The following is a 16,557-nucleotide window of genomic DNA, read 5'->3' as shown; positions in this document are numbered from 1 at the left end:
GAGAGAGAGAGAGAGAGAGGGAGTTCCAGCATATACTCATATCTCCTCCTTCTATTGAACAGAATTTGCCAAAAACTTTGGGGTGAAAGCAGCAACAAAGACCTCAGTACTGCTTACATGGGAGGTGCCCGAAACCTACAAGCCTCATGTGCCTTTTAAGGTGACTGACACACACACACACACACCAAACAGACAGAGCTGCATCAATAACATACATATAGGCAGACACGTTTGATAAATGGCTTTAATAACCAGAGCGGAGGAAATCCTCAGAACTGCAAAGCTCACACAGCAAAAGCAATCAAGCACCACATCCAGTCTGTGCTCTACAGACACACATCAGGTACACTAACAACCAAAACACAAGAAAACAACACGACAAAGCCCTCGACTGAGGATGAAGCCCACACACACACACACACAAACATACTCAAAAGTCTGAATAACCTGTAACACTCCCACATACACTTGTCAAAGAATATACGTGTGTGTGTGTGTGTGTGTGTGTGTGTGAAAGCAGAGGTACATATTGTATACCCAAGGTCAGAATGAGAGAGAGAGAGGGAGAGAGAGAAAGAGCATACTCCTCTCTTTTCCCAGCATGCATGTGTTAATGTGAGCGCCCTCTTCTGCTTGATCCTGTGTAACCAGCAGGGTAATGATTAGAGAAAGGGAAAGGCAGAAGCAGAACAGAGGTGTGAAAAAAATATATATAGAAGAGAAAAGGGAAAAGGCAGATAATTACACTGAAGTGAAATGAAAGGGAAAGGCAAACAGAGGCAGGGAAGAAGAAAGAAACAGACAGCCAGACAGAAAGACAAAGAAAGACTTAGTCTTAAACTTAATTAATATTTCTTTCATTTTTGTTTTAATTATTCACCTGTAATACCCCCATTTATTCACCCCTCTGTCTCAGATTAAATGTCTGGCTTTGGACCATGATGTGTATTTACAGTATCAGGTATTTAGCTAACCAGTTACCTTGGGTGAGTTAATTACAAATACAAATGGATTAATAGTCACAGTAAAGACAAATACACCTCCTTCTCACACCCTCAGTGTGGCCTCAGTCCAGATTCATTTTATCTGCTCCAGGATCTGCGTCCAAGACACATTCCAGCAGTTGTAACAGTTTAAGCAGAAATGTTGAACCCAACTGCCCTTGTAGTCACATCATTGGCTGTTTCATCACATCACCCTCAGCGTTGTGGTGAGCTTGTGGATCTCTGTGTAAACATGAGCGCCCTCCCCTGGCAGATCCTGTATAACCAGCAGAGCGTGGAGGTACAGGGTGATCTGCGGAGGAAACTGATCACCCGTCTTCAGCCCGACACCGAGTATTCGTTTGTGCTGATGAACAGAGGGAGCAGCGCCGGAGGACTGCAGCAGCAAGTGTCCATCCGTACAGCGCCGGACTTACTGGACAAGAAGCCCAGCCGCTCAGCCCACGAGTCCGCTGTGGGTGGACGAGTCACGCTTACATTGCCCACGGTGACGGCCAGCGCTGCTGCACGTATCAGGTCTGTGCCACACACACACACACAAACAGGTGGGCACATTGACATACTTTTTATAGAGTTTGTACAAAGAGCTTTATTTCAAATGATTTAAACCAGTGTATTTTGTCTGCCACACCCCGAGATCAGACGTCTAGGGCAGTGCAGAGATTAGGGATGATGTAGTGGTCTGGACACTGAGAGACGGCAGCAGAATCCAAAATAACCTGACTCACAAATAAATGCTTATCTTAGAGCATTGCTACACAATTCCACTGAATCCCTTTGAGATTAATCTCTTCACAGAGGGATCTATTACAGGTGATTTTATTTCCACGACAATCAGCAATGTTTGTGTTTCTCCTTGTCTCTCTCTCCAGTGGCCTGGTACGCTTCTTAGTCTTGTGTAGAGACACATTTTATAGGCAGATGTTGTCTCTTGCACTGGGAAACATTTCTGTTGTCTGCTGCTTCCCGCTGCGTTTAGTTGTACTTTTAAATGCTTCCCGCAGTCACAAGACTATAGGTGAAGTGAAAGATTCTCTCAATCCTCTTCGGTGGGAACTCATTAGAAGGTAAAAGAAAATTAAGCCTATTATAAGAGCAGGCTGTTATAATGACAGCCATGGGTATAAAGCTTAATTTTATATTCACATAGGGCAATGGGAGATTCGAAAGGGGCCTGTTAATAAAGCTGTGTAAATGTAGCAGACTTACATAGGTATTTCAGTAGATCTGATTTAACTTCTGTGCATGTGATGATAAACAACAGTGACCTACAAATCATTAAGCTTGTTCACGGTTCACATTGAGTGATAAAAGGCGAAGCTTACAGAGCTGTAAATGACAACCTGATGACAAAATGGTGCGCTAAAACTTCCAATAATGCAGCTCAGCCGTCGCAGCATGTGTCAGCTAACAAAGACACTGACTGACTCTTCCTGCGTCTATATAGGGGGACGTTTTTTAATTTGTTCATTTGCATTTCTGAAAACTGGTTTTCAACAAACGTTTGGTGAATTGGAATAATGAAGATATTTAAATGAAGCTAATATTCATTTGCGGTATAGCGATTCGGTTTGAGGCACCTTATATATAAATAATACAAACCCAGGAGCTCTCTAATGACACAGTGGCTGTATTTTCATGAATCTTATATTTCATGAAATGACTTGTTTACAAATAAATCTCTTCATATCCAGCTTGATTAATGAAATGCCAGAAATAAATGAAATAAGTGTATGAGCTTGTAATATTCTCTGTATCCACCCCATTGAGACAAACAGCCAAAAATAATACAACAAACACAGGTCTCTGATTGACGCATATAGAGAATTAAAAAAGAAGAAGAAGAAGAAGAAGAAGAAACATGAGGCACTGGCTCTGTTTATATTCGTTCTTAGTGCATCAACAGAGTGGAGTGACACAAACAGCCAGATTGGAAGGAGAGGAACTCTGAAACTCATCTCCTTTTAATTCCTAGCCATCTAGATCCAAGGAGAAAAGGTGTAGATCTCACACTGGCTTAGGTTATTCAGCTCTGTGTGTCAGAGCTTTTATACAGGCAAGATGAGCGTGTGGTTTCACTAGAGTCGAATATTGCTTTAGTGTGTATTACTGTCCACTTCTGGGTCATCCTGAAAGCCTTCATCTCTTCCTTTACTCGTACTTGTTCCATGCTCATTCCAAAGTTCGTACACAAGTTGCTTTCCTCTACCTTCACAGCGTGTGCTCAGAGCTTTTTGTCTACAGCAGTGCAGGGATTTGAGATAATGCAGTGGTTCTGGACACTGAGAGACGGCAACAGAATCTCAAATAACCTCACTTGTTTGTGGCTTACAAAGCCGGAGCCCTATAACCTCTGGGATTGGGAAAAACACGAACAGAATCACAGAATGATGGAATAAAAATGTTTTTTTTTTTTTTTAGATAGAAATATGGAAATGAACATGGTCTGGATCTTAACTGCAAAATTCATAGCACAAAAATATTCCAACGATTTTTGCAGCACCATCGCTCAGCTCATCCTGTTAGTCATCCAGCACTGAATAAAACCAAAAGCGGTGGGGGAAAAAAAATCAGACGGATTTCAGAGCCTTATACCATTGATTAATTTGCAACTTACAGTGCAATGCTAAGTTAAAGTCAGATTTAAAATGCGTTTACTGCCCCGACTATTGATCAGTCCAAAGCAGCCTGATGCTGTTTGCTGTTTAGTTTGGAAAGGACAAAAGTCGTGTGCTACTAATTCAAAAGCTGAAGTAAATAAGCTAAGGTTTTTTTGTTTTTATAATAGTAATTTGTTAAATATCTTATTAGCTCCAACTCAGAAAGTCAGAAAGGTTACAAAACGAACGCAGAGTGCAAGAAATAACCAGACCCAATCTCTTACAAATGCAAAATCAATAAATCTCGTTTGGTAGCTCGGGCTGTAAAATGGCATGTAATTTTTATCCAGGTGTAGCTGCTGCAGGCAGCTGAATCACACACACGCGCACACACACACACACACACACACACACACCCACACACACACACACACATGCACACACACACACACACAGAAAAAGAGAGTTGTTCTTGGTCATGCTGTTGGAGTCTGAGTAATAGAGGCCATTTTATTTTCCCTGATGTAAAACATTACTAATCTCATAAAAGGATTTAAATTATCCAGATTTTTACTTTGAATAAAAATTCACTCTGTGTATCTGTGCTTTCCTGAATGAATCATAGCCTCAGTCAGTGGGACTGACACTTACAGCCTGTATATCCTAATGTATGTGTCCTAATGTGTGTATCCTAATGTATGTGTCCTGCAGGTGGTACTACATAGTGGTGGTGCCCATGAGTCAATCTACATCACGCCAGTGGGAAAGTCCAGAGGACATTGACTTGGACGAGGTGTGTGAGCACAGGGACATGTTTATGTGCATCCGAGTTTTTTTTTTGTTTGTTTTTTTGTTAGTTATATTTGCATGTGTATGTACGCTGGCCGAGAAGTGCCAAACAAAATAACAAATCCAAAATAAATAAATCTGAAAACAAAATAAATTCGAAAACAAAATAACAAATCCGAAAACAAAATGAAACTGAAAATACAATAACAAATCCGAAAACAAAATAACAAATCCGAAAACAAAATAACAAATCCGAAAACAAATTAAATCTGAAAATTAAATAACAAATCTGAAAACAAAATAAATCTGAAAATAAAATAACAAATCTGAAAACAAAATAAATCCGAAAATTAAATAACAAATCAGAAAGCAAAATAAATCTGAAAATAAAATAACAAATCCGAAAACAAAGTAAATCTGAAAATAAAATAACAAATCTGAAAACAAAATAAATCCGAAAATTAAATAACAAATCAGAAAGCAAAATAAATCTGAAAATAAAATAACAAATCCGAAAACAAAATAAATCTGAAAATAAAATAACAAATCCGAAAACAAAATAAATCTGAAAATAAAATAACAAATCTGAAAACAAAATAAATCCGAAAATTAAATAACAAATCAGAAAGCAAAATAAATCTGAAAATAAAATAACAAATCCGAAAACAAAATAAATCTGAAAATAAAATAACAAATCCGAAAACAAAATAAATCTGAAAATAAAATAACAAATCCGAAAACCAAATAAGAAATCTGAAAACAAAATAACAAATCCTAAAATACAAACCAGAAAAGGTAGATATACTTTGGAACTTACGGAATTCTTACCGCTGATTAGACAAGACATCTGTCACTCAAGATATCCAAGCAGTAGGAAATTGTTTATTTAACATTATTTCTTGTACATGTGTGGAGTTCTGGGATTCACTTTAAACTTTAAATCTTTTCAAGAAAATAACAAACATATTTATATCTATAATTATAAGAAAATAAAATTGATTCAACACTATTTTGAGGAAGGACATTCAGATGGCGTGATTTTGGATATACTGATAGCGTATCATGGCATAAAGATTAGTTTGCGATCTCTAAAAACACACCTGAAGAACGCATGTACGTGTCGAAAGCAAAACTATTCCAGATTAAATAATGAGGTGTTCATATACACGCAAATCAACTTTCTACTGCCGCAGCCTGCTGTACTTCCTGAATATCTTGAGTGACAGATGTCTTTTCCAATCAGCGCTAAGAATTCCATTCGCAAAATGTACCTACCTTTTCGAGGTTTGTCTAAATTGTCTTTGTGTTTTGGGATTTGTTTTTGTTTTGCACTTCTCGTCCACCATATGTGGAGACTCTATGTCTGTCTGTCTGTCTGTCTGTCTGTCTGTCTCTCTCTCTCTCTCTCTCTCTCTTACACATTTCTCTTTAACAAATTCCCTTTATTTCTTCAGTGCTGACGTTGTAACTTTTCTTTAACTGTTCTGCCTCTTCCTTGCTCTCTGTGTCACTACAGAACTCTTCATTTTTATTTCATTTGTGTTATTAATACAGACAGTTTTGAAGCCCATACACACTCTGTTTTTCTCCTGAGCTCACTTTCTCTCAGAGCTGAACTATCTGGGGTTTTGAATATAAATGAGTGTCAGGCTTGTGAAATAAATATGGCATGATTGTATGCAGAGCTTCAGGAGCTGCTTTATCAAGGCTGCTCCAGGTGCACGACTTTATACAGCACACACACACACACATACACACACACACACACTCATTCTAATAATGAAGAAGCTGAATGCTTCTCATGCACAATACATTCATTACACATAGATCTTAAGAATTCTTACGTATAATTATTTAGCAAACGTCACATGCCTTTGCTAATTATCTATATTTAAAATACGGTTGAGGAAAATTGTGAAAAAAGGAGGGAGATGATCTAATATTTCAAAAGATAAATAAAATAATAAGAGAGGTTGCAAAAGGAGAGTCGCTAATAGTGTGTGTTTGCATGGATGTGTGTTTCTCTGTGAGACTCTATGTAACTGTGCGTCTGTGCATATAATGTGTCTGTTATTTCGTGTGTTTGTCTTCCCACATGGTTGAGTGTGTCTGAACATGAATTTCCTTTTGTATTTCTGAGTCTGCGAGTATGCAGTAAGCGTAAAGGTCTGGATATACGCACACAGCATTGTGTTTTTAACCTGACTATTTTCTTTGGTCAGCTTTTATATGTACTTTAACGACTGTGTGTGTGTGTGTGTGTGTTAGTTGTTAGAGGCTGGTGGCGATACAACTGTAATGAAGAGGAAGAGGAGGCAAAGTGACGACTCCCTGAAGCCATACATTGCTGCGAGGCTGCACACACTGCCGGAGAGCTTCACAGTGGGAGATGAGCAGTATTACAGTGGCTTCTATAACAAGCCACTGCTCGCTCAGACTCAGTATCATACCTTCATCATGGCTGCACTCCAGGAGCACGACTCTGTACGTCTCTCTCTCTCTCTCTCTCTATTCCTTTGCCATGTTACAGTTGCTCTAATAAAAATATAAGAGCGAAAGAAAGAAATATATACACCGTTATACAAACCGTAAAATAGAATAAATAAATACAAATACTGTACAAATAATAGTGTTGAACTATAGTACTGCACACAAGGATTGTAAATTGGTGATAATGGTGAAGTTGTATTGTACATGATAAATAATGGTGAAATTGTAATGTGCATGAAAGGTCTATAATTACTATAGCACCCATTATTTATTATTGCACGTGAAAATTGCACATGAAAATGTCCCAACACTTAAAGGGAGGAATTGTAAATTTTAAATGCCACAGGGATGACAGATTTCCTAAAGCGCTCAGTGCTACACTTGGCAGTGATCAGTCTCTGGCTGGATGTGCTCTTCTGATCAACTAGCACACTTTGTAGTGGATGAGAAGGGTTGTCCAGGATTGAATGGAGTTTTGACAGCATCCCTCTCTCAACAACAACGTGAGCTGGGTCCATCTCCACGCCAAGTACAGACCCGGCCCTCCTGCTTAGCTTGTCCAGTTTATTTCTCTCTGCCACCTTCATGTCACTTCCCCAACAGACCACTGCATAGAAAATGACACTAGACACCACAGACTCGTAGAACATCCGCAGTATGGTGTTGCAGACGTTGAAGGACCTGGGCCTCCTCAGAAAATACAACCTACTCTGAGTGCTGTTGAGTTTAGTGTCCAGTCCATTTTGTTGTCAATATGGACTCCCAGGTATTTGTAATCCTCAACAATCTCTACTTTCTCACCAAGGACAGACAAAGGAGAGGCTGGGGTTCTGGATTTTCTGAAGTTCCTTTGTTTTCCCAACATTTAGCTGTAGGTGGTTGAGCTCACACCAGGTGACAAAGTTGTCCACTGCTGTCTGATACTCCGAGGTATTACCTACCTGAATACATCCGGCAATCACAGAGTCATCAGAGAATTTCTGAAGATGGCAGGATTCCGAGTTGTGTCTGAAATCTGATGTATACAGGGTGAAGAGGAAGGGAGAAAGAACTGTTCCCTGAGGAGCACCAGTGCTGTAGATCACAGTGTCAGGGACACAGTTCTGTATTCAGACATACTGGGGACATCTGGTGAGGTAGTCCATAATCCATGAAACCAGATGAGCGTACACATTCATGTTCTTCAACTTCTCTCCCAGTAGGGTGGGCCTGGTGGTGTTCTCAAAAGCACTTGAGAAGTCGAAAATCATAAACTTCACAGAGCTCCCCGGTTTCTCTAGGTGGGTGTAGGTGCACTGAAGCAGATAATGGCATCGTCCACTTCGAGTTGAGGTTGGTAGGCAAACTGTAGGGGATCAAGAAAGGGTTTGACGAGGGGTTGAATGGAACTGAGGATCAGTCTCACAAAAGCTTTCATTAAATGAGAGGTCAGCACTACAGGCCTGTAATCATTAGGGGCACAGGGCCGGGCTACCTTTGGTACCGGTACTATGCATGATGTTTTCCATAGAATCAGGACGCTCCCCAGATGCAGGCTTAGGTTAAAGATGTTTTGGAGTACTCCACAAAGTTGCAAGGCACAGGTTTTCAGTATTCTCGGGCTGATTCCATGTGGGCCCGCAGCCTTTGAGGGGTGAAGCCTGCTTAGTTCCCTTCTCACTTGATCCACTGAGATGGTGCTGGTTCCAGAGGAATCTGGAATAGTAGCCACTACCTGAGAGGGATGAACTGGTGAACATGTAGTGGGGCAGAGGGACGGTTGCATCTGAGGCTTGACATCAAATCTATTGAAGAATACATTAAGCTCATTTGCATAACCCATATTACTGTCCGTCACCTGGCTGCTGGTCTTGTAGCCAGTGATTGTCCTCATGCCTCTCCACACCTCATGTTGTTATGCTGCAGACTCTTTTCCAGTTTCCTCCTGTACGTCTCTTTTCCCTCCCTTATTTTGACAAACAGCAGTCTTTGAGCCCTCTTAACTTCCTCTCTGTCTCCAGACCTAAAAGCCCTCTTTTTATCATTAATGAAAAAGCTGAATTTTTCTCACATGCAACAAAACTGATTGACAGACCAAAATGGTTTGCATATGTCTATTCACATACATGCATTAATATACAACATATATAGATAGAACCTTGAGAAACAACGGAGTTATATGGTCCTAGCCAAAAAAAATATATATATATTGTGTTATTTCCATGACACTGAATGTAAATTAGAAATGTTATACAAGTATAAATGCCCAAAGTTGACAATCTTTGACTTCTTTGACCTTATTGGGCGGTCAAAAACTCTCAGATATAACCTTATAATTTTTTTTAGCCAGAATTAAACATTTACATCATACGCCCTTATCCGAGCAACTTACATTTTTATCTCATGGTATGCAACCGAGCAATTGAGGGTTAAGGGCCTTGCTCAGGGGCCCAGCAGTGGCAGCTTGGTCGACCTGGAATTTGAACTTTCAACCTTCCAAGTAGTAGTCCAACACCTTAACCACTAAGCTACCACATCCTCTAGACTTAACCTTAAACTAAACACTTGGCAATGTTTAGCTTAATCATTTTTTAAAGGCCAGGTTGGAACATTGGAAGGCCATCTACATGCACACATTTCACTCAGATAAATTCTACTGTCACATAATAAAGACACAACGTCACTGTAAATTAGCGGCATTTATCAAAACAAGCTCCTGGGATGAACAACAACAGAGCAGAGCGGAAATCCAAAAACCATTCGGCTCAGAATAACTGCATCCAACCTTTAGAGAAGAACGAGAAGAAAGTAAGCTGTTAAACAGTTTGGAACAATCATTCTGGAAACCATTTTTAGTATTTGAAGACACTAAAAATGCTGGGGATAGGGGTGTAAACATGAGCATGATTCAGAGAAGATGGTAGAAGAGAAAGAAAAGGACAGATCAAGTGTGTGAAGGTGGAGAAAATCAGTGTAGTTACTGTATAACTATTCTGTTAACCTCATCACTGTTTTCGAGTTCTGCTTTATAGTATATTTCTCATGTTTTGTCTCTGTCTTGCTCATACACACACACACACACACACATAGTGTTGAAGCTGCATTAGTAAGTATGGGACTTTAGTGAAAAGGCATGCATTAGTCACTCAGTGGGACGCATTTCCATCAGATAGAGCAGATGAAATCGATCAGAGTGAATGCTCTCCTCAGAGAAAATCGCACAGGGCTTTCAGCTGCCATCACTCACAGCTTCGGTATGGAGGTTGAGGTTAGCGAGAGTGTTAGGGAGATTTACTCGGCAATATTTAAGTGCTTAGAACATTTTCGGATTAGAGGAAATAATCTTTCACATACAGTTAGACCCACATTTATGCAGGACTAGGACAAACTGTGATGTTAGCATAAAATTAGTCTACTGTAAGATGGAGATTAGCCCAGAAATAGAACAACACTAGTACATGGCTAGTCTGTCAGTGGTCTGATGGTAGCTCAACATTAGTTTGTGTTTAGCCCAACGTTATGCTGATTTTAGTCCTGTGTTAGACCATTGATAGAGCAGTCTAAATTCAACCTTAATCACATAGTGGTCTGATGTTAAAGCACAGTATTTCTCTGTTGATTTGTCAGATCTCAGCAAAAGCAATGTTTAGATATTAGCCTGACAATAGCTCAGCTTTTTATCAAAACATTAGTCTGAAAAGAGCTTGTTAGACCAACCTTAGTAATTAACAGTAGTCTATTAAACTGAGTCTATTAGCTTGCCATTAGATCAAAATTACACTAACTTTAGTTAGTGGCCTGACATTAGATCCATTTTGGGTTGATATTAGACTGACATTAGGCTAACATTAGTCTAACACTGGTATGAAATTGGGCTGACATTAGACCAACTTTAGGCTAACATTAGACTAACTTTAGGATCACATTAGACTGACAGTAAATTCATTTTAGGTTGACATTAGACTGACATTTGCCTGACATTAGTCTAAAACTGGTCTAAAATTAAGACCGACATTGGACTAACTTTAGGCTGGCATTAGATTAACTTTAGGCTGGCATTAGATTAACTTTAGGCTGACATTAGATTAACTTTAGGCTGACATTAGATTAACTTTAGGCTGACATTAGACTGACATTAGACTAACTTTAGGCTGACATTAGATTCACTTTAGACTGACATTAGGCTCACTTTAGACTGACATTAGGCTCACTTTAGACTGACATTAGGCTAACATTAGATTCACTTTAGACTGACATTAGGCTGACATTATTCTAAAACTGGTATGAAAGTAGGCTGACATTAGGCTGACTTTAGGGTCTCGTTAGAGTAAGTTTAGGCTTTCATTACACTGACTTTCAGCTAACTTTAGGTTGGCATTAAACTGACATTAGGCTGACATTAGTATAACACTGGTCTGAAATTAGACTGACATTAGCCCAATATTAGTCTGATCTTAGTCAATGGATTAGCAACCCACCCAAGGTATACTTCTGCCTCTCACCCAGTGTTTCTGAGATTCACACTGACCCTAAGAATACAGTGGTTATGAAAAGTTTTGGGTCTGACATTTACCCAACAGTGACATTAGCCTGGCATTAGTCCAACACTGGTCCAGCGTTATTTAGACATTAGTCTGACATTAGAAGAACATTGGTCTGACATTAGTCTTACATCATTCTGACATTAGACCAACATTAGTGTAACATTAAGATGATATTAGACCAACATGATTCCAACATTAGACTGGCATTAGCCCAACATTATTCTCACATTAGGCCGATATAAGTCTTACAGGGGAAGTGAATAACTGAAATACAGTCAATATTAGGCCACTATTTGCACAACATTAGTCTAGCAGTGGCTCGGTGTTTGTCTGACACGAGTCCAATGTTATTCTGATATTATTTTAAAGAATCATTATTTCAAAGTTAGTGCCAATGTTAGCAGCACAGCTGGAACAGAGTGCTGTTTAAAGGCCTGCTGTCTAATGGGCTATCTGAGGGCGCACAAAGCCACTGTGCATGTGGATGTTTAAAGGGAATTACACCCAGCAAATTGATCCACTTAATTTTATGTGACACATGGATCAACATGAGTCGTAACAAACAAATTTATCAAGGTGAAAATGAAATGCGTCCTCCTGGGCAGGCTCAGACTCACTTTTTGACAGAATGGTGTGTGTGTGTGTGGTGTGTGTGTGTGTGTGTGGTGTGTGGTGTGTGTGTGTGATGGTTTCTTAATGACTGCTATAGCTGAGAGAAGAACTAGAGTTCACTGTGCCTCCCTGTGCACTGCATTTGAATGCAATCGTATAAATGACTGGATTGTTATTATTTTAGATAAAAGAGAACAGGCAGGGCATTATAATGAGAGAGTAGAGGTGTTGGGATCATTTTCTTTGGCCTTTACCCATTCTCCACATTAGCTAGATGTAGCTAGTATTTTGTTTATGGTGCTATTAGCAATTATTTACTCACACAGCAATTCAGGTTTTTTGCATACTCTAAAAGAAACTCCAGATATAAAGCTAATCAGCTAGCTATATTTAAAACTTTATTGTGTGGCACCATTAGCTAGAGTAGCTATTTAAGTTTAATTAACATTAACAATCAGCACACTAGCACAAGCCTGTCCCATTTTCAACTGAAAGTGTATATCAGCAAGCATGGTATCCTTACTCATGGCTTTTGTGAAAGTGGCCAATATTTATATTATTTTAAAAATAGAAGAATGGAGTGCATCCCTACTTAAAACAATATATAGAGACATTGATGTGTGGGTGTTTGTTAAAACACACCGCAATCTTCTGCAGCGCCGCTCAGTTTGCGTCTCAATGGAAAGCTCTTACCAGAGGAGGAACTCTCTCTCTCTCTCTTTCACTGTCTCTCTAAATCGCCCCAGTGCTCCAAGCCTGCAGGCTGCACTCTAATGATTCGCATGCCTCTGCAGAGATGGGATTTCTTTAAGTTATCTTTTTTTGGGGGGGGGGTTCCTGCTGATGTTTCCAGAGGGAATAGAGAAGGTGTCGCGCTGATGGGATTCATCCACAATGGGTCACTGATGCGTATCCTCCTGCGCTCAGCAGGGTGGAGGAGTCAACGCCGCCCTCGACACACTCTTTCCCGCTGTTCCTCTCCATCTTTCTCTGCTTCTAAGAGGCGTTTCTAAAGCGATTAGTGTAGAGAGAGTTCGCTGGTCGCTCTGCAGCTTTGAAGATTTGCTGGGTTTGACTTCCTCTGCAGAGTAACTTGCTGTAATAGAGCTCTTTCAGTGCGTGTGTGTTCAGTCAGCAGCTCACAGCTATCTGCTATTAAGGGTAGCCAAACCATCAGTGGATGTGAAAAAAGCTTTTAGCTCTTTCAGAAAAGACAGTGCTTCTTCTCACCTTTGTAATTTTTTTTTATTTTGGTCAAAAATGGCCGAGATATAAAGCTATAACGTTATAGATAACAGTTTAGAAGGATTTACTCATGCCCAGAGGGGTTGTGATGGCCTCAGTGAGAATTTCTTTCTTTGGCCAATTGCATGTACTGAAGCAGACAACTGATTTAACAGTTGTAGACTCTAGTGTGTCTGCATTTTGTGTATTGTAATGGCAATTAAATTAATTTGATTATGGCAAAAAAAACAACAACTCAGCATTAACTGATTGTTTCCCTTTTATAAAGCCATTGCCTGATATAAGTCATAAGTCACACTCATTTACATTTACATTTTGAGACACGATAAACCACAGATCTGACAGAGATCTCTTATGACTAGGAAGCAATGCAACATTGCAAGACACAGCAGGTGTAAGCAAATCTTTACTTTTAATTACACTCACAGCGCATGACATTGTGCCAGAAACAGGAACTTTGTATTTAATATTATAATTAGAATAATCAAATGGACACATCCTCTTGTCGTTGCCCTCTCACCCTACAATATAGGCTCTTAGCCTTGGTGTTGCAACCCCATGTGGTGTCACCGGAGATTTTTACCAAACGTTATTTATAATGCACACTATATGGCAAAAGTTTGTGGATATCTGACCATCACACCCCGATATGGGTCTTCCCCCAAACACAACTGTATAGAATGAATTTCCTTTGAAATTCAAGGAAATTCACTGGAAAAGGCCCAAACCTGCTCAGTCTGATATTACATCTGTGCAAAAAGGTTGGCGTGAAGTGGCCTTCACACAGCACTGACTTAAACCCCACTGCACACATTTGAAATAAACTGGAATGCTAACTAAACCCCAAGTCTCCTCACCCAACATCAGTGCCTGAGCTGACTAATGCTCTTAAGCCCTAATGAGCCAAACCTTCACAGCCCCCCCCCAAATATAGTTTAACCCTTGTGTTCCCTTCCCATTAAACCCTCATTCAATCTCTTAAGCCCATATTACACCAAACCACAGTAGCACCATGTACAGCACAAGCATTTTGTGCCTTTAACATGGGGTCACTGGCTACAACAAAATGTTGAAAACCCCCTGCTTTACAAAGTGTTACCTGCCTACTTGACTGTTAATCTAGAAACAGTGATATTGTTGTGTCTCTGCATTTCGTTAAATCTTAAATCTAAAACTGAAATATCATGTTCACACAGTGTTCTTTCTGTGTTAATTTCTGTCGCTCTTAATTCTAACTGATATTTACTACATAAGTACATTGGGTGTTATTTCGTGCTTTCAGCCAGTAAGTACACAGTGTTCTTGATTTACCTTTGAAACACAATGAGGTCTTGGTGAAACTGTGTTTGATGATAAAAGTAATCCTAGTATTTTAACCTATTCACACAGATGTGATTGTTTTAGAAATTATTATGGCTTGCCATAAAATATCTGTGTGTGTGTGTGTGTGTGCTGTAGAAAACCTTCGCTACAAGCCCATTTTCAGACCCCATCATGGTGCAGGTGCACATGTCCCGGCATGCAGAAGATCCCGAGATGCTTTGGGTGATGGGGCCGGTGCTGGCTGTCGTCCTCATCATCATTATCGTCATTGCCATCCTACTCTTCAAGAGGTGAGACACACAGATCCCTTACACTTTCTGTCTTTCTCTCCCCCACATTCTTTATCCGTCAGCGTTACCACTTTTTCTCGCACACACTCACTCTCTCAGTATGTCATTCTCAGGCTTTCATTGTATCTCTTTCTGTCTGTCTTGCTCTTCCCTTCCCTTGCTCTGTCTCTGCTGCACAGTCATAAATAGCTGGTGTTTGGTTGGCCAGTAGCCCAAGACAGGTGTGTTAAGTATTGTAAGTTGAGTCAGCTCCATACCGTTCCCACTGTAAAGTATAAATAGCCTGTGTCGTTTTCAAAAGCGCTGACTTACTCTAACACAGCAGAAGAGCTGAGTCACACACCCAGCAGCAGACAGGTCCATTAAAGTGGAGTTAAAAATATTGCATCCATGGGGAGATGGGAGAGTAATGGCACGCATAATTAAACCCATTCTGTCCAGCTCAGCGAGTTCAGAATGATACCCACTCCAACAATGAAGGGCAAACAAGAAGAATCTACTGCAATAGGCATAACCAAGATACAGTAGTAGAAGAGATTAGGATATTAATGCAAAAAAAATCAAACCCCATGAATATAAGTCCGAATCCACAAAGGATATCGGCATTATATATATTCACCATACACATATTAGCCATAATACTCTCTCCATCAAGCACAATACAGTCTATATAGGTTATTGGATACAGAAATATTTTCTATTAATTCTAATACATATTATATATTTCTCACAAATTATTCTATACTGGCCACACTTACTCTTTATTAGTCACAACGCTCTATATTTTACATTTTATATTGGTCACACATTCCCTATTAATCACAATACACTCTATAATAGTCACAATCCCTAATCACAATACACTCTATAATAGTCACATTCCCTATTAATCACAATACACTCTATAATAGTCACATTCCCTATTAATCACAATACACTCTATAATAGTCACAATCCCTAATCACAATACACTCTATAATAGTCACAATCCCTAATCACAATACACTCTATAATAGTCACATTCCCTATTAATCACAATACACTCTATAATAGTCACAATCCCTAATCACAATACACTCTATAATAGTCACATTCCCTATTAATCACAATACACTCTATAATAGTCACATTCCCTATTAATCACAATACACTCTATAATAATCACATTCCCTATTAATCACAATACACTCTATAATAGTCACATTCCCTATTAATCACAATACGCTCTATAATAGTCACATTCCCTATTAATCACAATACACTCTATAATAGTCACAATCAGTAATCACAATACACTCTATAATAGTCACAATCCATATTAATCACAATACACTCTATAATAGTCACAATCCATATTAATCACAATACACTCTATAATAGTCACATTCCCTATTAATCACAATACACTCTATAATAGTCACATTCCCTATTAATCACAATACACTCTATAATAGTCACATTCCCTATTAATCACAATACACTCTATAATAGTCACATTCCCTATTAATCACAATACACTCTATAATAGTCACATTCCCTATTAATCACAATACACTCTATAATAGTCACATTCCCTATTAATCACAATACACTCTATAATAGTCACATTCCCTATTAATCACAATACACTCTATAATAGTCACATTCCCTATTAATCACAATACACTCTATAATAGTCACA

General features: G+C 39.2%; 1 protein-coding gene across 9 annotated transcripts in view; it reads left to right on the top strand.

Moving 5' to 3' along the window:
• ptprfa (protein tyrosine phosphatase receptor type Fa) overlaps window positions 1-16,557 on the top strand; it is a 211,210-nt gene that overhangs the window by 160,769 nt on the left and 33,884 nt on the right. For all 9 annotated transcript variants that reach the window (XM_058403026.1, XM_058403025.1, XM_058403030.1 and 6 more), the window contains 5 exons: window positions 63-160; window positions 1,258-1,520; window positions 4,316-4,397; window positions 6,662-6,877; window positions 14,722-14,876. In XM_058403026.1, coding sequence (XP_058259009.1) covers window positions 63-160; window positions 1,258-1,520; window positions 4,316-4,397; window positions 6,662-6,877; window positions 14,722-14,876 — 814 coding nt within the window. The remainder of the gene's footprint in view (window positions 1-62; window positions 161-1,257; window positions 1,521-4,315; window positions 4,398-6,661; window positions 6,878-14,721; window positions 14,877-16,557) is intronic.

The sequence above is a fragment of the Hemibagrus wyckioides genome, linkage group LG11, assembly GCF_019097595.1.
Source record: "Hemibagrus wyckioides isolate EC202008001 linkage group LG11, SWU_Hwy_1.0, whole genome shotgun sequence".
Classification (NCBI taxonomy): domain Eukaryota; kingdom Metazoa; phylum Chordata; class Actinopteri; order Siluriformes; family Bagridae; genus Hemibagrus; species Hemibagrus wyckioides.
This window is presented reverse-complemented; position numbering and strand designations above follow the sequence as displayed.